Below are 26,874 nucleotides of genomic sequence, written 5' to 3'. Positions count from 1 at the left end.
GAGATTTTAACATATTTAATAACTAGAATATTATAACCAGCTAGGTGGGTAGTTTCAGTTGCAGAATCGGTGCACTTTTGGAGAAATTCAGATAAACGTTTTCCCTGTTTTACCCGACAACAAAAATGACCGAAACTGTACCGAGATGAATAATCTATTGGTGTGTTCACATTCACTCCCAGGGAAAATTGAATGAATCGATGTAGAGACGAGTGATGTTACTATGTATGATAGAAGTGCCAATTTGTAATGTTTTATTTAGCTTGAGATAGGAAAATAAAAATTGCACTATTTTTTAGCGACGTTTTTGTGTGTAAACGAGGCCCTAGGCCTCGAACAAGCAGCCGTTGTTACCATGGCAACAAGAGTGCTGCAACCTTTATAAAGGGTATTTTTGTGCATCCCCCTGAGCGCCTAACTGCATGCAAATTTTGAAGGGGGGTTGAAAACTTTTATTCCCCAAGATGTTTGATTCCTACAGAGACTTGTTCTTAATTCCGCTGTTTCATCCTGGTTAGCAGCTAAACCTCGTCGCAAGCGCCCTCCAAAGGTTTTCAACACAGCACCACAACCAGGTCCAGGATCTGCAAATGAGGATGTTCCTGTGATAATTGTACATGATGTTGGTGTACAGGCAACTGATGATGACGCCCAGTTATTCTATTCTGTTGAGGAAGAGGTAGAGGAAATCTCCAAAGCCTTGGAGCTGCCAGATTTGGATGCCGAACATTCTGATTGTGGCTCTGACTTTGAGTTTTCATAAACTACAAAAAGTGTCAGTTTCACACTTTATCACTTTATAAGCTGAAGTTAAAGGCCCATTTCCAACCTTGAGCCAACGCGTTCGTTTGTTTTCGTTTTGAACCACCGCTTTTGTTTAAATAGCGCCTCTGATTGGTTAGTTATTTTTACCTTGTCAGGTCTCAAAATACCTTCTGCCTTTTCTCCGATGAATTTGAAGAGCTTATCAAAATAATTCTGTTTAAAACAGTTCTATACGTTTTAATCCGGTATGGAATTGGATGAATCTATTGATTTAGCAGATTCCGAGGCAGTAAACGCTTATGGATCGGTTGTTGCTAAAGAGAAACACGAAAATCCTTGCGAGCATTTCGAAGAAGGTGAAAATGTTGATCCACCACGTTTTCATTCATTCATCAATTTTTTTTGAATTGAAGTTTGCCATCCTTGTTAAATAGGACCAAGGGTCAGTTGACGTTTCCTGCCCGTGGAGAGGAACTTGCGCTCGAAAGAGTGGTCGGCGTTGTTGTCCATGCAAAGCAGCAAATAAGAATTGTAACGCAAACTGTCAGTGTCGCTGACGTTCGAGTTCCTGCAATGAAGTGACCACACTTAAAATAATTGAACGTCCGGCAGTGCGATATTTTTCCATATTTCTCTTCGAAATCCAAAAAATATTTATATGAAAATGTTCTACCTTTATGTACAATCCTCAAGCGCCTCCAGGCAGCCTAAAATTTCGAACTTGATGTTTCTTGCTAACCCTGTTTACAGAGTACGAAGCCATCCAGGCGCTTAAAATTTCAATGACACGGCTGGACACGGTCCTTAAACAACTCCATATTTCTCCTTGAAATATACTAATTTTTCACTAGAAAATATTCTACCTTCATTTACAATCCTCAAGCGCTTCTAAAAAGTGAAAAAATGCCAACTTTCTCCGTTTCGCTGACCTTGTACACAGAGTACGAAGAGATCCAAGCGTGACACTAAGAAAATTTTCACCAGACACTACCGGACACGGTCTTCAAATAACTAAACGTCCGGCAGTCTGATATTTTTCCACATTTCTCTTTGAAAAATACCAGTTTCTATCGGAAGTATTTTGTCTTCATTTGAAAATAATTTGAATATTGTCCTTTTCGCCGACTCTTCACTGAGTACGAAGAGCTCCAGGCGTGACACTTAAAACATTTTTTCTTAGGATTCTTCAAGACAAAATTCAAAATACTGTAAGGAAACAGTGAAATAACGAACGGCGAATATATTTACCGTAAAACTATTGACTATCTGTTCAGTATGGCTCTTGAGAAAGACGATTTTAGAAGGGTTTCAGTGATCTGGGAATTTCGTGTTACAGGAAATTGGGTCGCGGCGCGAGTTGCATCAAGGTTGGAAATGGGCCTTTAACTTGTAACTGTAGGATAAAAAGAGGCTCCGAAAACAACAGTGAAATAAACAAATTCTCCCAGAGTACCATTCTTTTTTATTATAATAGATTAAGTATGCATCATAGCAAGAAGATTTCTTCTCCAGATTGCAGGAAAATGCGTTTCTGGGAGACTTTTCTTTTAAAAATTTCCCGGTGGAGCATGCCCCCGGACCCCCCTAGAGGTTCGGGCCTTCGGCACTCAATTTCCAAAGGTACCTGCTTACTTTAAAGGCAGTGCCCTTCTACTTGAAAGTTGTTTAAACCCTGCTTTAATTGCCTCAGCAAGACATTCCATTCTAAGACAAATCAAACTTGGTTAGCGTCTTGTTCACTTTGATTGCCTCAGCAATACATGTAGCACCCGCAGCACTAATACCATTGTCAGACAAATCCAAATTGGTTAGCTTCTTGTTCACTTTGATTGCCTCAGCAATACATGTAGCACCCGCAGCACTAATATCATTGTCAGACAAATCCAAATTGGTTAGCGTCTTGTTCACTTTGATTGCCTCAGCAATACATGTAGCACCCGCATCACTAATATCATTGCCTCGCAAATCCAAATTGGTTAGCGTCTTGTTCACTTTGATTGCCTCAGCAATACATGTAGCACCCGCAGCACTAATATCATTGTCAGACAAATCCAAATTGGTTAGCGTCTTGTTCACTTTGATTGCCTCAGCAATACATGTAGCACCCGCATCACTAATATCATTCCAAGACAAATCCAAATTGGTTAGCGTCTTGTTCACTTTGATTGCCTCAGCAATACATGTAGCACCCGCAGCACTAATACCATTCCAAGACAAATCCAAATTGGTTAGCGTCTTGTTCACTTTGATTGCCTCAGCAATACATGTAGCACCCGCAGCACTAATATCATTGTCAGACAAATCCAAATTGGTTAGCGTCTTGTTCACTTTGATTGCCTCAGCAATACATGTAGCACCCGCAGCACTAATATCATTGTCAGACAAATCCAAATTGGTTAGCGTCTTGTTCACTTTGATTGCCTCAGCAATACATGTAGCACCCGCATCACTAATATCATTGCCTCGCAAATACAAATTGGTTAGCGTCTTGTTCACTTTGATTGCCTCAGCAATACATATAGCACCCGCAGCACTAATACCATTCCAAGACAAATCCAAATTGGTTAGCGTCTTGTTCACTTTAATTGCCTCAGCAATACATGTAGCACCCACAGCACCAATACCATTCGAAGACAAATACAAATTGGTTAGCGTCTTGTTCACTTTGATTGCCTCAGCAATACATGTGGCACCCGCAGCACTAATACCATTCCTTCGCAAATCCAAATTGGTTGGCGTCTTGTTCACTTTGATTGCCTCAGCAATACATGTAGCACCCGCAGCACTAATACCATTCCAAGACAAATCCAAATTGGTTAGCGTCTTGTTCACTTTGATTGCCTCAGCAATACATGTAGCACCCGCAGCACTAATACCATTCTTTCGCAAATCCAAATTGGTTAGCGTCTTGTTCACTTTGATTGCCTCAGCAATACATGTAGCACCCGCATCACTAATACCATTCCAAGACAAATCCAAATTGGTTAGCGTCTTGTTCACTTTGATTGCCTCAGCAATACATGTAGCATCCGCAGCACTAATTCCATTGTAAGACAAATCCAAATTGGTTAGCGTCTTGTTCACTTTGATTGCCTCAGCAATACATGTAGCACCCGCAGCACTAATTCCATTGTAAGACAAATCCAAATTGGTTAGCGTCTTGTTCACTTTGATTGCCTCAGCAATACATGTAGCACCCGCAGCACTAATACCATTGTAAGACAAATCCAAATTGGTCAGATTCAAACCAGTACCAAACGACTTCGATAAATGCGAGTGAGAATCGCTTTTTTCCCTTTTGCATTCGTTGATGGCCTTCAATACAATTTTTGCACCACCGCCCTCATTTTTGTTGACTTCATTTGTTAAACTCTTTACAAGAGCCACAACCTGTTCATCGCATTTCATGGCCAAAATTCCACACGAAAACAAAAGTATTTGTTTAAGTTCAACGAAATACCTTGGATCGGAAACTAGTTCTTCAGGTTTCATTTCCTTCCTTTGAATCTGAGAACAAATGAAGAATGCTGCAAAGAATTCTTGAAAACTTTTATGTAAGAAGGCATAATGCAGTGTTTGTCTCAGTTTGCTGCCACCAGGCTGCACTGACAGAAACCCAAATTCAGTCAGGTCTTTTGCATGGTTTCTCAATTCACTTTCATTTAAATGCAGCTCATCGTCAAGTAAACCATTCAACGCTACCTTTCCAAGGTGATTCAATTGCGGTTTGTAATGGTTTGTCAGGTCTTCGATCTTTTCTAATAGTCCCTTCTTTTTTCTATATCTTCTCAAAACACATTCAACCATATCCAAGTACAGTTGAGCTCTGCTTTCTGGGAGTGTGCCCTCAAACTCTTCGCATAAAAGGCAAAGAAGTGCTGTGTTTAGAGGATTGGCCGCTATTTCTCTCAGGTTTTTATCTCGCGACATCCGTTGCGAGAGCTTGGTGGCTAAATCCGTCCTTTCTTTAAAGTACTTGGTGACAAATTCTATCACGTGCTTCTCAGTGAATCCTTCGATCTGAAGCAGCGCGTCACAACATTTTCTCACCTCTTTTCCAGCTTCTTGTCTTGCTGTTGCAACTATGTGGCATCTAGGGAGTTCTCTTCCTTCAATTAATTTGGAAAACATCGACAACTTCCCGGATGGTAACTCATCCAATCCATCCAATATGAATAAAATGCTGGACTGATTTTCACGAATAAACTGAAAAAATTGTTGTTTGACTTTTTCATCGATGCCTAGGGGCAGCAGCTGATCATCAATGGCTTCCCAAACGTCAGAGTGGATATCTCGACATTACAGCAACAATACCAATTTTAATGCTGTTGAGCTGCAGCCCTGAAGTTCTTGCTGTTTTGTGGCCCAGTCGTAGGCGTACTTTTTACAATAGGTGGTTTTTCCCATACCAGGTTCTCCTTCAATCAACACTGTTCTCGGCGCTGAACACTCTTCATACGGGTCTAGTATTGACGACATGTCAACAAATACGTCAGTGATTTCTCCTCTCGTTTTCTTTCTTCTGACCACTTTGAGCCTTGTAAAAATATTGCCGAGAAAAAACTGAAACTCTTCACACCATGGAAATGGTGAGAGCCATCCCCCGCGAGTCTTGTACAGCTGGCGAATTCCATTGATAAGCTCAGTTGGATCAAAAACACCTAGCAGTAGCAAAATAGGTAATAAATCTAATGAATGCCGCGTTGAAAATTGTGGTACGTCCCTGTCATTCGGCACAGAATTTAAATATGCGAATGAGTACGATACCGTTGCCAAAGAAATTACTTGGACGATGCAAAAAGGTTCTAGTGTATGATTCATGCCTACTGATTAAAAGCCATTTAGATTATGAATTCAGTTGAACCTATTCTGTTTGTTCGACTTTAGCGGTGTCTAACAGTGAAACTCTGTCGTAAAATAAATTACTCGGGAGATAGATATTCATATCATTGGAGCCGTAGTCTGAGCAAGGCTTTTTCGGGATATAGCGAGACTACGAACTAATAAATGAAAACCAAACAACGTCTTTCTGCCTTCTTTGTCACGCGGTTTCATCAAAAATGCTGCAGAAAACTGGAGGCTCGCCTGCGATGAAGTGGGAGGTTTTGCCAACAGTCTTTTCCTCAGGAAATGTAAAATAACCACAAACATCTTATTCTAACCCATTTTACTCAAGACGATCCTCATTCAGCTATTTTCCCATGTAGAATTGAATACTCCACAATATGAGCGAAGGAAGGGTTTACTTATTTTATTCAGAAATATGCGGATCACATTCAATGCTATTAGGTATTCGGCACTGAATTTAAATAAGTGAACGAGTACGACACCATCGCTAAAGAACTTAATTGGACAATGAAAAAAGGTATCAATGTATGATTCATGTTAATCACCAAAGGCCATTTAGCTTATAAATGCCGTCGAACCTACTCTGTTAATTTCTAACATGGAGCCGAACTTAATGCCAATATTTTCGTTAAAATTGTACTTCATTTTTATATCGTTCTCCATTCTAATAAAAATATAATGTTTCCGGGCTATTTAAGGGTGAAAGTTTAAATAATTGAAGGGAAGGAAAGCACACCAGAGAGGCTATTCCAGAGATTGTTTAAATTGAAAAACTGAATCTCTTTAAGATAGGATGATCTCTCTAACATACAGAACATGTTTACTACGACTAAATTAACGGTTAAGCAGGATAACTTTTATTGTATAATTCAACTGACCTTCATCCTTGCTTTCTCCCACAGGGGCTGCCAAAGTACACAGCTTTCCCTTCACTTCTTTAAGTTCACTGTCCATCTTTGCCATTTCGCTTCTAATTTTCTCAAGAGACCCTTTGTGGAATAACATTGGAACTTTTAGTCCGAGTGGGAGTCACTTTATTCATTAAAAGTTACCTGAATAGATCCTTTTCCCTTCCTCTGTGTACTTTTTTTATTCTATACAACATTCTAAAAAACCTTATGGCCCGGCTTCAGCGGTTTCTAATAGTGAAACTCTAGATAAACTCGAGATAAATATTGATTTCATTGGAGCCGATAGTCTAAGAAATATTTTTGTCGGTAAAAGCGACATTGTAAGAACTAATTAATAAAAACCAAAGAACGCCTTTCCGCCCTCTCATTTCTCCCTATGTCCTCAACAAAAGTAAAACTAGTATAAGACAATAGCCTTCTAAGCTAAATATGTATGAGTGTTGTCAGAAAACTATCCAACACCGTGAGGTAGCCTCACATCCGTGCCATCCCATTCATCCCACACATAACCAAGTATCTTCATTTGTAGCCAGGGCAGGTTGGAAGCCAGGGTGTGCTCTTACAACAATACATTACCTAATAAAATGTTAAATTGGCCGACATCACGCGAATAATGTGGTCATGCTCAAAAGATGTTTTAATAAATCCCTGTTGGTAGGTCAGTTTATCTGTGAGTAGCTCTTTCTAGTAACCAACCTTCATCTGCGCTTTTTTCCACTGTGGTCGCCTGGCTACTAAGCGTCTCTAAAACCTCCTTCATTTTAATCTCTATCTTCTCAGTTGTGTCTCTGAGGTCGTGCCTCATCTTTTCTAGCGAATCTGGAAATGTAAGAAAGATAAGCGCAATTTCATAAGCACATTTACACCACAGATTCACGTTTAAGTGTAGACAAAACCATGAAACGTATATCAATATCTAGTCGATTCCGAATAGATCAAACTCAATAGGACGCTTAGAAATTACAAAAATGCACTCCAGCAATTATACGCGAGCACCCACGAACAGAAAAAATACTGCCGATGAAAACAAAGTGTGAACATTTGGGTTAATTCTTCATTTTTCACACATAACGCTAGAATAACGTTTCAAGTATGTGACTAGTTCCGTCCTCAATGAAAACATCCTGAGTAACCCGACACGGCGGTGATTCAAAGCTGGAGAAATCTAGAGACCCGCCTTCAATGAAGTGGGAGGTTTTTCCGACAGTCTTTTCCTCATGAAATGTAAAATAACCACATACATCTTATTCTAACCTATTTTACTCAAAACGATCCCCATTTAACTATTTTCCCATGTAGAATTGAATACTCTAATACGCCAGGAGGAAGGATTTGGTTATTTCATTCCGAAATATGCGGGTCACATCTAACGCTACTAGGAAGTTAGGTTCATTATAAGAAAGGTAATACTAAAATAAGACGATAAACTATCCCGACTACGATGATACACATGTATGAGGGCTGTCAAAACACCATCAAATCCGAGAGGTAGCCAGGGCAGAAAATCTCAGATTCCGTGGCATCCCACACATCACATAGAATCTTCGTGTAAAGCCAGTGCCAGTATTGACCAAGGTGTGCTCTTAGACTAGTAAAGTATGCTGTGTTGGCCGACATCCAGCGCTTACCGTCGTAATGCATATGAGCTGCGCTATGTACCCAAGAAAACAGCGTCGCTCTTAATAATTTTTTTTGCTGTGAGTAGCTCTCTCTACCAACTAACCTTGTACGCTTTTTTCAGCTGAGGCCGTCAGACTACTCAGCTTGTCTTTCACCTCTTTGACTTCGATCTCTATCTTGTCAATTGTGTCTCTCGTGTTATCCAGCGAATCTGAAAATTTCAAAAGGTATGCGCATTTTCATAAGCAAATTTATATCGCAGCTTCACGTTAGGTGCAGATAAAACAATGATATGTATATCAATATCTAGTCGATTCCGAATAGATCAAACGAAATAAGACGCTTAGAAATCAACAAATGCACTCTAGCTGTTGTACACAAGTACCCACGAACAGACAAAAATACTGCAAATTAAAACATAGTGTCAACATTTGGGTTAATTCTTCATTTTACACACAACGTAAATATACCTTCCAAATATGAGACTAGTTCCGACAATGATGAAAACATCATGAGCTGACCTACACTACCGTGTTAATTGGAAATATATACTTTTGTAGCCTTCTGATTCATCCACATTGGCAGTGGATAATGTTTTACTTACTTTCAATTTCTTCAAGCTTGTCTTTGATGCTGTCGTCGTCTTTCTTCCATTGTTTCATCAGTTGACGATAGTGCTCCTCGATATCTGGATCCATGCAGTCGTGCTCAAGGTTGTCGATTTCAGCTCTAAAATGAGCTCCTCCGAGTCTTACCAAAGCTTCTCTTACTTCCTGCCAGTAAGCACTGAAACTGCTGTCATCCACAGAGGCTTGAGAAGCATGGCCGTATACAGTGTTCCTGTAATACTTCACTCTGGCGATGTCATCTGCGATGCTTATGTTTGTAGCTAGGGGAAGACGATCCCATCCATTGGCAGGAGGGCCCAAACCACAGATATTTCTAAGAAGCACCGTTAGAAGTGTGATATCGAAGGCTGCAGAAGACACGGGTGCGTGAGTAGGGTACAACTTTCCCCACTGCGTGGGATTCAGCACTTTCTTCCTCCCTTTGTACAGTGATTGCAATGTGGCGTAATGCACTGAGGTACTTCCCAATACTGTATATAGAGTCGCTGGTGGATGTATTGTGTCAAAAGTGGACCTAAGCACCTGAGATCCAACATCCACCAGGAGGCGGCATAGCCTTGCATAGTTGGTAGTCTCTTTCGTAGACGCAAATGGCGAAATAGCCGTAGCCATAATACTAACTTTTCCAGGATGACCTGTCAAAAAGAGAATTGACATTAAGTAGTGTTAATCAAACCCATTCGAAAAAAAAACTCCCGATAGCCAATTGAGACCGAGAATGGTTTCAAATCGTGATGTCATTTTCTAAATCCTTTTAAGCAAGGAACACCAACGAAAGAACCTAATAAGAGATTTAATCTGAGATTTCTCATTTCAACCCAGTTTCTAGATTAAGAAAGAGTTTTGTTTTTCAGTTTACAAAGTAACAACCACAGACATAAACAGCAGAAATGAAACGCGATTTGAAAGGTTAAGGGGAAATAAGTTTTTTTTTTTCCTCTCTAGGGCCTTAAACCCGGTCAGTTCTGGCTGGTTGACGTTTGATTCTTAATCATCATCATCATCATGATCATCATTTTATTTGATAATGCAGGTAACAAATTGGCAGCCAAGAAGGTTGATGTGGACCTACACATCACTAAAATAATTAAATGATATATACTATACTGCTAAAATAAAAAACTAATCTAAAAAGAGAAACTTAATCTTAAAATTTAGGATTTATTATATCTAACAAAATTCCCCATTTCGCCTAAGAAGTATCTAATAATAAAAGTAATCACAGTTGTACCAGAATTAATACAAAAGCCGCACCCGTTTTTACTACTTCATGCAGCATCACAAAGATCTGACCATTGCCGGCGTAACCATTATACCTAAACCTTAAAACCTCCATAGCTCCAAAACGATGCACAAGCAGACACAAATATGTAAACTACAGTTAAAAATCAAAGCAAGACTGCACAACCTCCATTTACCACCCTGCAAAGATCACTGCTACAACTTGGTCACTTGAAACATAATTGCAAAAGCATCATCTATCACCATCCCAACAAGAACAAAAACTACACAATCACAAGCAAACTACATAACCATAAGCAAACAACACTGTGTTAAGAAAATTTTCGTCAATATGGGAATCACGCAGTTACACTACACTGAATCATGCAGTTAAACTGCACTGAACTGTTTGAATTGACAACTTTCTCGATAATATTATCAGTGCAATGGCCTCTGAAAGTTGTAGTATTGCTTGTTTTAGGCTACATTTCTGAAACATTGCATGCTATATTTTAATTTTTTTATCTTCAGATATTATAAAAGAAGGTACTGACTCGAAATATGACATGTCTTTCAGTAAACTTAATTCACACTTGGACTCAAACTTCTTGAAAACTTATACTCCTCATGTCAGCTTGGTGTTGCTACTGCTAATGTACAGTTGTTGTTATGGTTATTAGTGTTTAGTCAAAAACACTAAAAACTTGGATGTCATAAATTTGAACAAAATTGGTATGCATGTAGCATTTATTTCTCCTAAAAGAATTACCATATTTAAAGTTATGCAGTCATAATGTCCATAATATAATGTCTATAATGTGATGTCTGTAATATAATGTCTGTAACATAATGTCCATAACATATAGTGGGCTTTATTTTTTCTTGTGCTTTTCGAGGATTTTGGTAATTTACAACACTCAAGTTTAGGCCCCTAGAATTTGTAAAAAAGGAGCCAAGCAGACCAAAAAAAACTGGTTTTCAATTTCAGAGAAAACAAAAAAAGACCTATTTTCATACACTTTTCATTGGACAAAAATAAACAGCCTCTCTTGGCCATTTCCTGCAAAGTCAACTTTCAGATTACTGTTTTTTAAACAATTTAGGGTCTCCTTATTCCAAAAATTCATGAGTGGGCTAGATATGAAATATTTTAAATTTCACTATTTATATATAGGTCAATATGAATAGGTCATGATGGTTTTGGTTATTTTTACCATCTCGTAAAAATTGCTCTAGCCATCCGATGAAATATACTTTTACACAAATGTTTTGGACGTCAATGGCTCTATATGTAATGGTAATTTATGAATATCTTGAACATGTTGGATTGTTTACATGATCTTCGTTATTCATCCAGCTTGGGTTAGATTTTGTGCTTTGACGTCCATGCTACAAAAATTATCAAAAGTTAAACCTCTCCACACAAAAGAAATAATTTATGCAAAATCACCATGGTAGCCGTGCTAATTGGCAAAGGGTACCTTAAAGGACTTAAGTTAGGTTTAACTTGGCAAAACCTTAATGATAGACACTTTGCATGAATGTACTAATTTCCCATGCAAGACATGCAAGCATGGGGTGATAATTGCTAATCCATATGTACTTTGCCAAGGATGGAACCAGATCTCTGCACAAGATCTTCCATATTCCTGTTTTAGGAGGGGAGCTTAAACTTTGATTTTATATGAATTAATAAGTTTAAATCAATGACCCAAAATTGAGTCTCTCAAATGTTAATAGTCATAAGTCAACATACAGTTGAAACAATTCACAAACCTTAAGCTGCATGTAATCAGTAATTAAACCAGCAGTATATCAGAAGGACCACCAGAATTTCAGCAACATTTTCTAAGAGTGTTTCCACATGTTTGTAGCCAAACATAATCATGCACAACCATCGATCACAACATAATTAAATAGGTCATTAATATAATGTATAGTTCTTGACATAACATTACCAGGCAAAATAATTAATACTCACATGGATATAAGTGAAATGAGAGCATGCAGAATTCTAAACATATGCAAACAGGACACAATTATTCCCAGCAAATAAATTATTAACCCTTTAACTCCCACATCAAATTTGTAATTCTCCTTACTCCCAACCATACAATTCTTATAATGTTAGTTCAGAGAATTTAGTATTGAATCAACTTATTATCCCCAAATTTATATTTTTCTTTACTCTCATCACTTATCTGGTTGATATTCCGTTGACATTGTAAGGAGAAATTCTGTCCTGGTCACTCATGGCAATTAAAGGGTTAATAAAGATTGACAAAATGAAGGCAAGTTTCAAAAATAAGAGAAAAAAAGAGCAGCAAGTCCTCCTACCTTGTATAGAGTTTCCTGGGTTCGAGAAAATAACCTTTGAATCAGGGATAAAGTCAGAAAGTCTGGAAAGAAAAGCAGCAGAACAACAGTTACTTTACATCAGTTATGAAAGACAACGACAGTCGCAAATAAGGGCACTAACAGGTGCCCCAAGGTTATCAGTGGTATTAACCACAACATTATATAATATCAAATTAATTTCATATTATCAGCTGAGTTGATAATGTAAATTCACCACTGTGATGAGTTTAAAAGCTGACAATTCCTTTGTCAGCCCAATTGCTCTGATGAAAAGGCTAACACTCAAAATGTCATCTTTTTAAACCTTATGAACTCAATTGATAATACTAAATTATCCTGGCATACTCTCCCACTGAGGCAGCACCACAGTTTCTTTAGAAACTTACCCCCTTTATTTATAATATTAGCGGTGAACTGTAATCTGGAGAGCTTTGATAATTCATAAATTACATACTAGGCTTCCCTCCTCAGGGAACATCACTCTAGCTCATTAACTGTTCAAGGAGAGCTAAGAAACAATAGCTTAGAATTCTAAACATATGCAAACAGGACACAATTATTCCCAGCAAATAAATTATTAACCCTTTAACTCCCACATCAAATTTGTAATTCTCCTTACTCCCAACCATACAATTCTTATAATGTTAGTTCGGAGAATTTAGCATTGAATCAACTTATTATCCCCAAATTTATACATTTCTTTACTCTCATCACTTATCTGGTTGATATTGTGTTGATATTGTAAGGAGAAATTCTGTCTTGGTCACTCATGGCAATTAAAGGGTTAATACAGATTGACAAAATGAAGGCAAGTTTCAAAAATAAGAGAAAAAAAAGCAGCAAGTCCTCCTACCTTGTATAGAGTTTCCTGGGTTCAAGAAAGTAACCCTTCAATCAGGGATAAAGTCAGAAAGTCTGAAAAGGGAAGCAGCAGAACAACAGTTACTAAATATCAGTTATGAAAGACAAAGACAGTCACAAATAAGGGCACAAACAGGTGCCTAAAGTTATAAGTGGTATTAACCGCATCATTTTATAATTATATCCAAGTAATTTCATATTATCAGCTGAGTTAATTGATAACGTAAATTTGCTACTGTGACGAGTTTAAAAGCTGACAATTTGTTGCTCTGACAATGGGCTAACACTCAAAATGTCATATGTCATCTTTTTAAACCTTATCAACTCAGTTGATAATACTAAATTATCCTGGTTTACTCTCCCACAGTTTCTTTAGAAACTTACCCCCTTTATTCATGTATAATTATCACAATTCAACTGGAATTAAAAAACATAACAACAACAACAACAACAAGAGTTAGATTTTGTGCTTCAATATGCTACAAACATCATCAAAAGTAACCTCCACATGAGAAAAAGTAATTAAAGTGTCTGCTTTAAATCCTAATGCAACTCATTCACAGCCAAATGTTCCACCTTTCCACCTAATCAAGAAGTTGATAATTATAAACACGGATGTTTTCAAGTAGAAGCCTGTTGTGAGCTTAAGCTTGCTATCACCTTTCTCCCAAAAATCATATGGATGGTTACAAATACAGAACCTTGCATAAGAGCAAGCAGTTGCATCCTATACTGGTCATTACACCTGTAACAACCAAAGCAACTTTCTAATCATTGGATGCATTTCAGCTGCAAGGTCCAACATAATGAGACATGGTGTCAAACACTACTGACGGATGACAACATTCAATTTATACTCCTGAGCGTAAATTCAAAGGATCAAACCACTGGTTAAAGATTGATGCAAATTTAATTAGTGGCCTATCTTCCTACTTTAACATTATGTTTCATATTCAAAGCAAACTGATATTCATGAAAAAAAGAGAATAGCCCATAATAACATTAACATTTTTCATTCCCATGAGAATAAGACACAAAAAATCCTTACATAGATGTCTTATATTAAAGAGGGAAAAATGGAAAAAAAAAACATATATACCTACCCTGTTAAGATTTCCTGCCTTCAAAAAATCACAATATGAGCAGTCAGAAAATGATGGACATTTAATAATTTCTGAAAAAGAAAAGCATAAAATAAATATTAATCAAATGTGAGAGATATTGACAGTCACAAAAATTCCATTTAAGGTGCTATATTTATTCCTTTAACTCCCATGAGTGACCAACACCAAATTTCTCCTTACAATCAACCAAATAAATGACAAGAATTAAGAAAAATTTCAATTCAGGGATAATTAGTTGATCCAATACTAAATCCTCTGAACTAACATTATAAGAATTGTATAACCGACAGTAAGGAGAATTACAAATTGGATCTGGGAGTTAAAGGGCTAAGGCAGTAATTGTTGCTATTGAACAGTGTAATGAACTGAAGGAAGCTTTAGGACAATCTGAAAGACATAGATGACATAAGGCTGTTTCACTTGATCATGCTCAAAAGGGGTTGTTGGAAAATAATTGAACTCAAGAGGAATCCTACAATGGTAAAACCTTCAGATATTTCAATTCATGGATACTGCATGTGTCTGCTAACTTCAGAATAGAGCAGGTTGAAACTGGAAACTGAGGAAATCTAAATATGTAAATATATGTCATTCGACAAACTACGAAGGAAAACATTGATAGTTTTTTGGAAACTTAGCTTCGAATTGGCTGTTGCATAAATTTAACATCTACAGACTATTCAGTGGTTCCTGTTACTAGTGAAGTAAAGCTATATGCTGAAGCACAAAGAAAGATTGCTTTGGGATTAGAGTTCAAATGCTCAATAACCTCTTCAGTGCACACTGAACCTCATTCGCCATTTTCTTTCCATCCCACCCTCCTCAATGGTTATTTGTTATAGAAATATTCCCTATCTTTTTGGGTTTTCTGTATAAGAAATCCTCTCTGTAAATATTATGTTTTAGCACTGTTAGATTTATCTGCTTATATGCACCAAATAAGAGCCACATTTTGTGGAAAATTAGTTAACTGTAACTAAGACTGGAAGATTTGTCCCAAACATTACTTGTAGTCACATGTCCTAATTGGTTTATCAGATTGAATTTAAAGGCACAATAATTTTGTCGAAAAAATATCATCGATAAATAATGCCTAACACGAGTTCTCGGAAAACATACTGAATTGAAGAAGGCTAGTCATTCCCTAGCGACGGAAATCGAACTGTGAGTAAAGGGTTTCGCTTTCAGTTTCCTGTCGCCTACGAAAACAGCAATTTCCGCCCTCACTGATACGCATTACGTGTTCCAATCTTAACTAAAGCATTTCCCTGTCCCTTTAATCTAGATCAGTAACAACTGCTAGAGATAAAACAGCTGGTCTGAGTGCAAAACAGACTCTTACTAAAGTGTGAAATTTAAATAAAGTGATCTTTTAGTGCGCATCAATTCATATTTCATGAATCTTCTTACCCTTCAAACCAAATAATTACACCCGGAACTCGTGAAGAGGCGACGTAATCGTCCTGAAAAAAGAAAAAAAGTAGCTCATGTATCAAGTATGTCTTCACCATACACTTATTTTCAAAGGCTTGTGTTAAAATATTCGTAATCATACGCATTTACGCGAGAGAAATACTGTGAGTCAACAACAGGTTATCAAAGTTAAAATTACGGAGTGAATAACTTTACTATTCTGTCTGTACCTGCTCTTTCTTCGGGTCAACTCTTCTCATGGACAGCAATGTGAGTTGAAATCAAGTTCCTTATCGCAAGATCGCATACAGAGTAGAACTTTGATCACATGGAAATTCAACTGGGAACCCAAATTTACAAATTGAACGAAGGGACCTCATAGGTCACGTGTGCAAACCAGATGTCTACATACCTTTAATTGAATTTTCTTCCTTCAAGATGTGGCATGCAAGAAAGGGATGATGTCAAGATTTCTGAAAAAGAGAAACACAATCACCATTAAACCGTAAAAAAGAGAGAGTGGTACACTATATAGAATTGATATATTCTTACTTTCTCCATTCTTTAAAATGGATTACTAGGATTGATTGCCAGTCTAATAAGTTACGTGTGCAGCAGAGGTGCACGTGGTTAAGGTATGCAACACTAAACACGATCTATAGATATTACTTGTATGTGAGTCACACCTGTCAAAATTTTCCTGAAACCAGCAAACAATGCACAATCAGACAGAAGTTCTTCAGGATCTTTTTCTTTCCAAACAACGGTCGGTGCGTAACAGTGAGAATAAATAAAGCAATAAAAATTTGCACCGAACTTATTTAACTGTGGTGTATGTACAATTTAAGTCTTCCAACTCAATGTACGACTTAAAGCAGAAAATGAGTTTTGCTTGAGAAATCAGCCATCTCTCGCAAAAGGATCCTGTTTTTCAAACCATATATTTTTAAAGTCGAACTGTATCTGGCATTGTAGAAGATCAGTACTGCGGAAAATATTTTTGCATGACCATTTGGGCAGAACCACACAAAGCTAAAAAAATGAAAACATTACAGTTTTTGTATATCGTAAAGCTCCAAGATTAATCCTTCAAGCATTTCATCTTTAATCTATGTCAATATTTTTTAGTGGATTATTGTCTCTCTTGTATTTTACCAGCTTTCTTGTCAAATATATTTTATTGAATCTTTCAAGTTTAGTCTTTCCGCTAATATGTTCAAGGTATAATGTCTCACAGACGAAAAACATTACAGACTACAATAATGATATTTTATGATGAAATACCCGAGTTAGATCTCCATGCCTCCTTTCTTTCTTTATTATTTTTGATTGGGTTCTTCCTTTTTTTACTCTTAGATGTAACTCTGTTTAAAACATTTAGATTAGAAGCTCGAGATTTCTGTCACGTGATAGTTGAACGGTCGGTTCATAACAGTGAGAATAAATAAAAAAAAATAGCAATTTGCATCTTACCGAGTGAACTCTGTTGTATGAAATATTAAATTCCCTCTTCCAAACGCAGGACTTAAAGTGGAAACTGATTTCCCAGGGAAAGTAGCCGTTTCTCACAAAAGGATCCTGTTTTTCAAACCAGATATTTTTATCCTCAAATTTTGTTTAGTATCATAGAAGATAATTATCTGCTGAAAGTCATTTTTCACGATTATCTGGGCAGAACCACAGCAAAATAGCTTCACATGAGTCTGCATATTCTTAACTCAAAGATGAATCCTTGAAGCAGTTCATCTGCAATCCACGTATATATTTTAGTTGATTATTTTCTCTCCTATATTTTTCCATCTTTATGATAATTTATTTAGTTGTATCCTTTAGGTTTAGGATCAGTTGGCGCGGCATTATGTTAAAACTATGTGACAATGCGTTTTAAATATAATTCGGCTGATTGCCCACAAAATGCGTAGTTTGTTATGTACCCAAAAGCAAAACATTTAAGGTAACTGACAAAGACTACGAAGTCTACCGATAAATCAAGAGTCAGAGAAGAAGACTTTTACTTGAAAGCAAGTCTCAATTGCAATATACAAATATTGCGTCGCGAAAGTCAACTAATTAATTAACCACAAAGTCATTCATGGCTGACTAACTTACAAACTTTCCAAAACTTTTTCTTGTTGCGAAATGATTCAAAGACATCCAATAACAATAAAAAAGACTAAGAAAGAGTTTTATTTGACCATAAAGGTAACACATAAACGATTTCACTTGCTGAAAACAAAGTTAAACTTTTACTGATGTATTAATCTCAAAACAAACAACTTTGTGGGGAAGTTGAATAAGAAAACTTCAATCCAGTTGTGTTCACGATCAAAACGCAAATACCTCCCAAATTTTTCTTCCAGCTTTGTTTGAAATGAAGTATAAGAGTTTTTATGAACTACTCAATCGACTTGAAAGTGATGAGAAAACTTAGAGACTCAGAGCGAGGCCAGTTGACAACAGAGTGAGACAGGAACAGCCAAATTAATGGCAGCCACGAGGAAATTGCTTTTGTATCTGAACTCATTTCCAGAACTAACATACGTTCATTGGTCCGAACGAATCAGAGAGACAAAATTTTGCTTTTACCTTTTTGAACCCAGGTAAAATGTCAGGCGGGATATAGGCGGGATCCCGGCAATCCCACCCAGGATCCCAGGTGGGAATGGCGGGATCCCGCCCTAGGTGGTGGGATCCCACCTTTCCCACCTGGGATGAAAATTTGATCCCACCTGGGATCCCGCATTTAATGCGGGATTCCTGCATCCCACCCGGGATCTTAGGTGGGACTTATGCATTCTACCCGGGATCCTGGTCGGGATTTACATATCCCACCTGGGATTCTTTATCCCACCCACGAAAATATTGTTTTGCTGTTTTTATTCTTACAAAACATTTTTGTGAGAGTTCCAATACTTATGGATCATCCACACACTCCGCAAATATTTGGCGTGCGGACAAGACAGAGGTGGTCACTGTTCCCTTCGAGAAAATACACCTTTTAAATGACTTCTTCAATTTGCTTTATTTGAAACTCTGATCTGAAAATATTTTTAAAACAATCCTTGTTAGTAGTGAGAAGTACAAACCGAGTTTCTTTTCATTACTTAATTTCTTAAATGTCCCAATCACTGGACCTCCTAAAAAAGTATTACTTCTTTATATTTTTGGTGCAAAATACAATTCCTTCTTTACATACAAATGAAAAGTACAAGTCACAGTTCAATAATAACAGCTCTAAAGTTTACTTGTTGTTCTTCTCTGAGTCAGCGATCAACAAAATTCTTCTATACCTTGTAGGTCTGGTATAAAATTTTATTTGTAGTATAAAATGACAACCTTGTATCTTCGTCCTCTCCACCCCTTTCCAAGCTCGGGAACGCTTCGGACTGTGCAAAACCATTTGCAGACGAGAATTCCAATGCACCTCTGTAATCGCATGTAGTTGCTTCTGTCTCTCGTGCAAATGTTTTCTCCGTTATGAGACGCACTTGACTCTGTTGGCACCACTGCTAGTTCAGTGGAAAGACCGACTGAGGAATCGAGATGGCTAGCTGTGTTGGAACGTGTTGCTGAACGCTTGTTGTGGTCAAGCCTTGTTGATTTGGTTACTGGTACACTGGGATCATCTAGGTATCTCTTATACTTCCTAATGTGATTGGCTTGTGTTGTTTCTCACCTTACCCGTGAACATAACTCAAGTGGGTTTCGAGTCTTTCTTTCCTCGAAAACTTTCGGCCACAAATCGTGCATTCTTGTTTGATTCTTGTCGATTATTTCTACATAGAGTGAATTCACATCATTATTTATGTCATCATCAAAACATGAGAGGAGAACCGGTCAGAAGAGACAGAATAATGTTGCGCGCTTCTCTTGAGACTGCAATGGGTCAAGCCAGCGGATTCTCTTTGCTAAAAGGTCCACGTGATCATGCCCGTGATCGGAAACAAAGAAAACTCCATTTGGCGCTCATCTTTGAATGTACTTTTCATCGGTTAACCGCTCTCGCTTGAAGTTGTTTCTTTTGTCAATTGTTTTGCGTAATATAACACTTCTAAAGATGAGTTTTATTGTGGTTCAATGGGAAAACGAGAACAGCGTGAGTGTTTTAAATGAAAAGAAAGTCGTTGGCGCCGTGGAATTAAAAGAAGGGACAATTAACAGTTGACATATCGACTGGTTCAAACAACGATCGAGTGGCCATTTAAAGCTAGGATTTTTAGCAGTTTGTGGTGAGTACAGCGCAACTGAAACTCAAATAATTCTGAGAATCGAATTGGTCACTTGCATGCTGCAGTTTCTTAAGCTTACACTTTACAATGAAATAAATCTATGAGTAAGGTTTCAAGATTACTTTAGTCACATTTGGGAACATTCTGACCTTGCTTTGCTTTGAACAATTCGACTGAAGAGAGGGCAGACTTTCAATCAGTACCTTTGTCAAAATTTTGATAACATGAATTATTGAGGTTTTGTCTTTCTTCTATTCTTTAATACACATCAGCCAATTTTTTTAAACGTGGAGCCTTATTACACTGTAGATGGTCTGCTTAAATGACGAAGAAAAAGTAATATGCTGAGTTGTGCTGTTATTATTTAACAATGTTCGGTTAAGAAATTTGTTAATGAAACGTATCATACACATGCTGGTTCATTGCAAATAAATTATGAGATCTTTATCACATATAGTCTGTGTATTCATGTACTGTTTGAATCATTTATGATCAACAGCTTGGTAAGACAATGGGATCCCATTGGAGGTGTCAGTTTGTTCTATAGCTAGTTGGAAAGTTTTGGACCCTCAGTGGATTGATGGGGTCTATAGCTCACCTAGTAAATATTTATCCTCTTAATTTTACGGATTAGGTTACAAAAAGAATTGATAAGATACCCTATCTGGTACATTTTATAAATCTGTGGTCTCCAGTGATAAACAGGATCCCTCAAAGGATTTTTCTGAAAGTGGGAAGCCATCTGTAATTTTATGCAGGGTCTAAACTGGGATTGGCAGGATCCCAGATGCAATCCCGCCTGGGATATGATTTCCCAGGTGGGAAACTATCTGAAATTTGAGGCAGGATCCCAAGAGGGATTGGTGGGATTCTAGGTTTAATCCTGCCCGGGATGTGCTTTCCCAGGTGGGATGCTATTCGGAATTTAAGGCGGGATTCCAACTTCAATTGGCGGGATCCCATGTGGGATCCCATGGGGGATGTTCCATAATCCCAGGTGGGATCCCATGCAGGATGTTCCATAATCCCAGGTGGGATCCCATGTGGGATGTTCCATAATCCCATGTGGGATCCCATGCGGGATGTTCCATAATCCCAGGTGGGATCCCATGCGGGATGTTCCATAATCCCACCCGGGATCCCATGCGGGATGTTCCATTATCCCACCCGGGATCCCATGCGGGATGTTTCATAATCCCAGGTGGGATCCCATGCGGGATGTTCCATAATCCCAGGTGGGATCCCATGCGGGATGTTCCATAATCCCACCCGGGATCCCACCTGAAAAAGGCGGGATCCCACCCGGGACACACCTGGGATCCCAGGTGGGATTGGCGGGATCCCACCTTATATTTTTACCTGGGAAGTGCCCTTTAATAGTCGTATAAAGGTAATTAAATCTCAATTAATCACTGGTTGCAATTGAACCTACAATAAACAAGCTTAAATTAAATGTGCAGTATGATCATAAGCGTATAAAACTCCAGTTTACGTTGGACGATGACAGAACGAAGTAAAGTAGCCATACAAGGTGTAATTTAAGGCTCGAATAATAACTTAAGTTTTCCTACATTTGGTTTACCAGAACCAAAGTGAACCAAAGTATCATCGCAACGTATAAATGATCCAAGACTACGCAACAACATACCGTGAATCAGTCCTTGTCGCGCCCAGAACTCACGCATGCATGCATTCAAAGATAATTTCCGTAATAAAAGACTCACAAAATCTCTAAAACATTTTCGGGAACATTCACGGCTAGTGTTCTGCCGCAAATTTTCCAAGGTATAATGTCTCGTGCAAATCTTCGCAAGGGTGTAAGCTCCCTTGGACGCGGAGCAAAGAAAATATCACAGACAACAATAATATCTAATAATGAAATACCCGAGTCAGATCTCCAAGCCCCTTTTATAATTCTTTCTTTCTTCTTTCTTTTTGTTTAAGCTCTTCCTGAAGCCTCTTCTGACTCTTAGATGTAACTCTGTTTATAACAGTTAGATTAGGAGCTCGAGATTTCTATCGCGTGATAGTTGAACGGTCGGTGCATGACAATGAAAATAATAAACAAAACGATTACAATTTGCATCTTACCGAGCTAACTCTGCTGTATGAGCAATTAAAGTCCAACTACCAAACGTATAACTGAAAGCGGAAACTGATTTCATAGGGAAAGTAGCCGTTTCTCACAAGAGGATCCTGCTTTTCAAACCAGATAGTTTTATCGTTAAATTACGTTTGGTATTCTAGAAGATTATTACTCGCCGGAGGTCATTTTTCATGATCATTTGGGCAGAACCACAGAAAAATAACTTCACATGAGTTTGCATTTTATAATCTCAAAGATGAATCCTTGAAGAGATCATCTGCAATCCATTATTCTCTCTCTTATATTTTCTCATCCCTCTAATAATTTACTTTGTCTTATCCTTCGCGTTTAGGATGGATTAATTGGCGCGACATTATTTGAAAACTATCTGACAATGCTTTTTAAATATAATTCGGCTGATTACCCACAAAATGCGTAGTTTGCTATGTACCTAAAAGTAAAATACTAAAAGTAAGCGTCGTAGACTACGAAACCTAACGATAAATCAAGAGTTAGGGAAGAAAACCTTTGCTTGAAAAGCAAGTCTCTTTTACAATAGTTAAAGACTGCGTAGAAGATCGAGAAATGCAAAGTCTTACTTTCAGTTTCGTAAGCATAACATCTTCAAAACTAATTAAGGTTTCCTGCATTAGCATGGTGTTGTCGCTAGTGAAGATCACAGGACAGCTGTTAAGAAAATTTGGTCGCTGCTGTCAAAGTAAAAATAGCTTTGTCGAAGCATGCAATCAGCATTTCAGCAAAAGCTTCCTGACTTTATCAAATATCAGTCGCAAAAGTCAGTTCAATAACCGCAAAGCTATTCATGGCTGATGGACTTACACACTTTCCAAAACTTTTTCCCGTTGCGAAGTAATTCAGAGACATCCAGTACGAATAATAAAGACTCAAATGATTATAGTCCTATAGCTAAGAAAAAGAATCAGAGCGAAGCCAGAGATCGTGACAGGAACTGCCAAATTAATGGCAGCCACGAGGAAATTTTTTCTGTATATGAACACATTCTCAGAACAAACATACGTTCATTAGTTCGATCGAATCAGAAAGACAAAATTTTGCTTTTACCTCTTCGAAGTGCTCTATAATGGTCGTATGAGGCTAATTCGATCTCAATTTGCCACTGGTTGCAATTGATGATAGTACAATAAACAAGCTTAAATTAAATGAACATGCAGTATGATCTAAAACGTATAAAACTCCAGTTTAAGTTGGACAATGACAGAACTGAGTAAAACAGCTATACAAGGTGTAACTTAAGGCTCGTCTAATAAGTCAAGTTTTCTTACAATTTATTTACCAGAGCCAGAGTGTACCAAAGTATCATGGCTGACTGACTCAAAAAGTTTTCGAAACCTTTCTTGTTGCGAAATGATTCAAAAATATCCGATAGACATCAAAATGACTCAACTGATAGGAATCCTTTACAAAAAGTAATTGTGTTTCCAATCCTCAAGTTTCAAATCATCAGGTTCCCTAGCTGAAGCCAAAGTTAAACGTTCAATGCAATAATATCAAAACAGAGAACTTTGCGGAAAGTTGAAAAGGAAACCTTTAATCCAGTTGTGTCAAAGATCAAAACTTGAATGCCTCTCAAATTCATTGTCCACGTTTTTCGTGTTCATCCAGAAAAAAAACAATTTGAAAGTGATGAGAAAACTGACAGCCAACTTGTTTCCCGTTTGGTGATCAGTCGACAACAGATCGAGAAAGGAACGGCCGAGGTTAATGTTAGCCACGAAGATATTTTTTCCGTATGTAAATTTACACATTTCAAAGCAAGCATCTGTTATTCTTCCAGTTAAATCAAACAGATCAAATGTTACTTTTTCCTTTTCTACGTGCTCTATAATGGTCGTACAGGGCTGTTTCAATCTCAGAATATTACTGGTTGATATTCGCATAATAAATCGGTAAGCTTTAATGTACAGTGTGATCATAGGTGTATTGGACTTCAGCTTAAGTTTAACAATAACATAGCCAAGTAAACAACGATAAAATGTTTCCTTTAAGGCTCGAATATTAAAAAAAATTTTTCACCTTTCATCTACCAGAGCCACTGTGTACCAAAGTATAATCGCAAGGTGGAAATGCTCTCAGACAACAACGTACCGTGAATCAGTTCATGTCGAATACACAAGTCACGCATGTAAGTAATTACCATGATAAAAGATTCACAACACTTCGAAAGAATTTTCTAGAAAATTCACAGCTGATGTTTTTCTGCGAACTTGAACAAGCTACTATTTGTTTTGCAAATCACTCCGAGCGAGTTGTTCTCCGGGAGGTTGAGAAATTTCATTCTGGTTTTTAAAACGCCAGAATTCAGAATCCATGCGTGTAAAAGCGGACTGAAACGAAGTGAAAAGCAAATAAAGCATTCTTTTCGGGATGAAGTTCTGTGAGATCCTCCCTAACAAAAATTATGGACGGATTCACGTGAGAGACCGTTTGGAAGAAACGGATCAGCATGAAAGCAATCAAAAGCCTTCCTATGTAACAGATCGATCGAAAGTGTCGGTGCATTGTAGGATTAAAATCTCTAAATAATGGATTCAAGCGGTTTGCGCAAGGTTTTCCTGAAATTGCTGATTATTGCGAAGGCACGAATAAACGATGGTTTTTGCTACATCGGTTGGGATCTTGACCGGTATAAATTGGCGAGGCCATTATTACGATTACACAATCCTCGCTGGTCATCGAAAGATGATAAACTTAAGGTTGGAGATACACATTTATTCAAAGAAGTCAGCTTTCAACCTGCATGAAAGCGGTCCTTAGCCTCATTGCACCGACGATGTTCACGTAAAACACTGTGAAAGCAATCAACACGAGGCGAGCAAAGTTTATGAAGGTGAATTGTTCACAATTTAATTGACACAGAGCCACGGAACTGTAAAAAAGGTCTTCGACATTATGGATCCAATCAACGGGAAACTTTTCTCCGAACGTACCCAATGCCCATCTGATTGCCCTTTGATTCAGGGATATCAATTTTGTCGAAATCCTCGTTGGACAGAAAACAAAACTTGGAATCCAAATATTACCCCAAGCAATTGCAAAACTCACCAAAATTTGCTTGTCAAATTTGATCCAAAAAATATAACTTGTTATACTGACAAGCGGATATAAAGTGACCTTTTATTAGTCTAAAATCAAAGATATGTTATAAATCAAATAAAAAAGTCAGAATTTTAAATCTTTATAGTTTTACACGAATATATTTTGAAAGGCTTAAACATTTTTTTCCAGTCCAATAATTTGTTGTGTTCGTCTTGGATATGTAAACTCACGAGAACTTGATCAAAGGCTTTTTCCCTCTGATGGTTGGAGGAGTCCATGCAATGCTGTTACCTCCTCTTTTGTGGCCAATTTTGCTGGATGACGCCAAAAAAGAACGTAGGCATGTCTTGACTGACCTTTTTTGCTTACCATCTTAAAATTTACTAGCTCCCAGTCTTTCTTGCGCGGCCGAGGGTTTCGCGAGAGATTAGCACTACATTAACAAAGGGAACGATGAGAAATGAAGAAAAATCTTTTTACACGGGGACCTCTCGAGCACTACCTAAATATCTCAAATAAGAGAGACAACTGCGAACCAGTCAGCCTCAGAATGGCATGGGATCATTCGCACTTTCCCAGCAGACAACATCATTTATACCCAGTGCAGGGCGAGTTACTAACGGGTCCATTCTTCCATCATACAAACCGAACACACCTCCTGTTGGAAAATAAGACACACCCTATCAGACGTGTGCGAAACTCGCATTATATAACAATGTTACAAATCAGGTCTCGCCATTTTCAAAGGAGTGGTAATACCATCCTCTAAGCGATATATGAACGTTTATCACCTGTGGATGTTGTCGTATTCAGTCTTCCATCAAAAAATATATGTTATCAGAAGTTTTGGTGTGTACTTTCGGTAACTATTTTTACCAGTCGTGGCATATTTTGACGATCCCGCAAGGCGAGACAAAATACAAACTATGAGTAAATATACCTAGCGATACCACACACCAAAACGTCTAATAAGTTATTTATTGCTCAACTGTTTTATTTCATGGCCATTTTTCAAAAAGTGGGAAAAGCGACGCAGATAGAGAAGTGCAGCACGCGCAGCCAGCCGATTAAACAAGTTTTTTTACATTACAAAATAACCAAATGTACAATATCACAGGAAATTTTCACTCGATTCGCACGTTGTTTGTACTCTACTAAGTGCAATTGAATAATAATGAGCAATTATTTAATGAGGTTGAGCATAATATCATAAATTATCAATGTCGGGGTCTGAGTTATCCGCCGAAGCCGAAGGCCGAGGCAGATAACACAGATGCCAGGTTTAATAATTTACAATATCATGCTAAAAACCAAATTCAATAACTGATTCATCATACATTTTTGGAAACAATTTGCAAAAGAAGAATCTTCTCTCTGATTTTGCAAGAGTTTGAGAACACTACACGGACGAGGGGCTTGGAAACTAGGCATAATTTAAACGCGACATGAGAACCCAATATCTGCTATTGGATATGGGCTGTATCCTATGGACCAATCAGAGTCCTCATAGTCAGTCTAATGTATAATATTTTGCTTCCACGCGAAAGAAAGTACATGCTACTACAGGGTTTTCAAAATGAAAAAAAGTATCAGGAGGAAATTTTAAAATAGCCGGAGCACCACTGCGCCGCGACAGCGGCGCCGGGCGGCAAAGCCGCCCGTGGGGAGGGTGCGGGAGGGGGTTTCCCCCTCCTGCAAGGGGGGTATGGGGGGCCTCCCCCAGAAAATTTT

The 26,874-nt window shown here is 37.9% G+C and overlaps 1 protein-coding gene across 1 annotated transcript; it reads right to left on the bottom strand.

The window, feature by feature from the left end:
* Nucleotides 1–2,220: 2,220 nt before the first annotated feature.
* On the bottom strand, nucleotides 2,221–13,225 carry LOC131792777 (NLR family CARD domain-containing protein 3). The gene is given in 6 exon segments (XM_066168547.1): nucleotides 2,221–5,426; nucleotides 6,492–6,602; nucleotides 7,221–7,343; nucleotides 8,248–8,355; nucleotides 8,749–9,408; nucleotides 13,206–13,225. Coding segments are annotated over 5 exon segments (3,936 nt in total). The 5' UTR covers nucleotides 9,386–9,408; nucleotides 13,206–13,225; the 3' UTR covers nucleotides 2,221–2,469.
* Between the last annotated feature and the right edge of the window lie 13,649 nt (nucleotides 13,226–26,874).

This window comes from Pocillopora verrucosa, chromosome 6 (assembly GCF_036669915.1).
Source record: "Pocillopora verrucosa isolate sample1 chromosome 6, ASM3666991v2, whole genome shotgun sequence".
Lineage (NCBI taxonomy): Eukaryota > Metazoa > Cnidaria > Anthozoa > Scleractinia > Pocilloporidae > Pocillopora > Pocillopora verrucosa.
This window is presented reverse-complemented; position numbering and strand designations above follow the sequence as displayed.